Source organism: Leiobunum rupestre, chromosome 10 (genome assembly GCF_980474605.1).
Source record: "Leiobunum rupestre chromosome 10, qqLeiRupe1.1.hap1, whole genome shotgun sequence".
Lineage (NCBI taxonomy): Eukaryota > Metazoa > Arthropoda > Arachnida > Opiliones > Sclerosomatidae > Leiobunum > Leiobunum rupestre.
The window spans coordinates 51,786,166-51,787,912 of NC_143393.1; the positions used below are offsets into that span (position 1 = coordinate 51,786,166).

Here is a 1,747-nt window from a genome sequence, read left to right on the forward strand (position 1 = left end):
GCAATTTGGGATAGCTCATAATTTTTGAAATTGTAGGGGGACATTTTGTAATCACCCAAATACGCATTTTGGTCTACGAATCCAACAACCACTTTATTCGGCAGCTGACCACTAACTAAATTGTCTTTTACGCAAATTTTGTTGTTTTGGAGATGGAAAACGTATTACATTCGGTTCGAGTTATTGGATATTTCATTGTAGATAATTCCAAAGTTTTTGCGTGGCTAATCATAATTTCCGGAGTTAATTTTACTTTACGAATAAACAAAGAAGCGTGATTAAAAACAACTTTGCATTTCGACCCATCCGTATGCAGACAAAAGTCGTTGGGACTTTTTATAAATTTGAAATTTACGTCAATGAGATTAGGAATAAACCTATTTTGTTGACAAATGTCGACGTGAACAATTCCAATCATTTCTTGAAACCACTGTTATTGAAATATTGGTCAAATTTTCCAGCTTCATCTTTATAGAAAAGTGACGCCGTCAAGAAACTTTCCTTCGCTGGTCCACCGAAAATAAAAAGTGATTGAATCATTGACTTGTAGGCGTATCGTTGAGCGCACGACGTCACTGACTTATCACCCAATGATACGTGAACTTCCGAAAAGAGACTGTGTAGAAATAGATTCTCAGGTGCTACATTATCCCCAGGAGTTCCCGCTTTGGTGGTTGGGTCATTAACTTCAGCCTTAGGTGTAGATCTGTCAGGCTTTATAATCTTGACTTGTACATGGAGAAGAGTGTTTTTCAAATCTAGGTACGTTTCGCTATTTCCAGTGACGGAGAATAGAATGGCTTGATTTTCGTTGACGTTTGATGTCGCATTAAATTCCACCCATTGACTTCCGACAATCCCACTTTGCGTGCACGGGACCTTGAAGAGGTCAAGTTCGGAACTAATGCTGTTTTGAGAGCTTTCGTGTTGAAGCGACATTATGAGAATATGTCAGAGTGTACTGAAGTACGTCTTCTCTTCTTCCTAGCACGTACTGAACTGACAATCTTGGAAACTTTTCGCCGTCTTTTACGACCGTGTCCAGTAAGTTCAGTCACATGTTCAGCAGCCCTTCTCAGAGTTTCTTTCCCCCTGCTTCTTAAAGCCTCTTTAATTGAAATACCACTTGAGACATCTGATGCAATTTTGGCTCCGGTGTTCAGAAATTTCCGACCTAGGAAAGTCACTCCCTTTTTCAAGATTGGCATGGCTGATCTAAATGCGGAAGTCAATAGGTTACCCAGACCGTAGCCAGCCTGTGTTGGAACTCCATGGTATACCGGTATTGACCTATGTCCAATTTGGTTCAAATAGTAATTGTCATAATCACTCACTGAGACGCGGCTCAAATTATGAGGAAACATGTTGCACCGTTGCCGTTCTCGACAAGAATGATGTGGAGAAGGATATCCGGTAGGTTTTATAGTGGGGTCCAGGATCTTCTGGGTTTAAAGTGTAGAGTGACGTGTACTTTTTCACGTTCAAAATGGACTGGGTCTCCCATTTCAGTCATAAAATTCATTTCGATAGTTTGAAAATTGTTGCTTGCAATAGGCAGATAGTGCGGTCTATAAAACTGTTTTTCCACGGTGTCACCGTCTTGGCCTTGTACACTTAAAATTCGTAAAAGGGGGACGTCCATGTCTCCAACGGAATGACTTTCTATTATATCAGAGTAAATGAAAAGGGAGTGTAACCCAGCATCCATATCGCAACTGTAGGGTGCAGTCATTGAGCTTACTACAGT

General features: G+C 40.5%; 1 protein-coding gene across 1 annotated transcript; it reads right to left on the minus strand.

Moving 5' to 3' along the window:
- Window positions 1-414: 414 nt before the first annotated feature.
- On the minus strand, window positions 415-939 carry LOC149926180 (uncharacterized protein F54H12.2-like). The gene has a single exon (XM_090161889.1). The coding sequence runs from the start codon at window positions 937-939 to the stop codon at window positions 415-417; it is 525 nt and encodes a 174-aa protein (XP_090018015.1).
- Window positions 940-1,747: the final 808 nt, after the last annotated feature.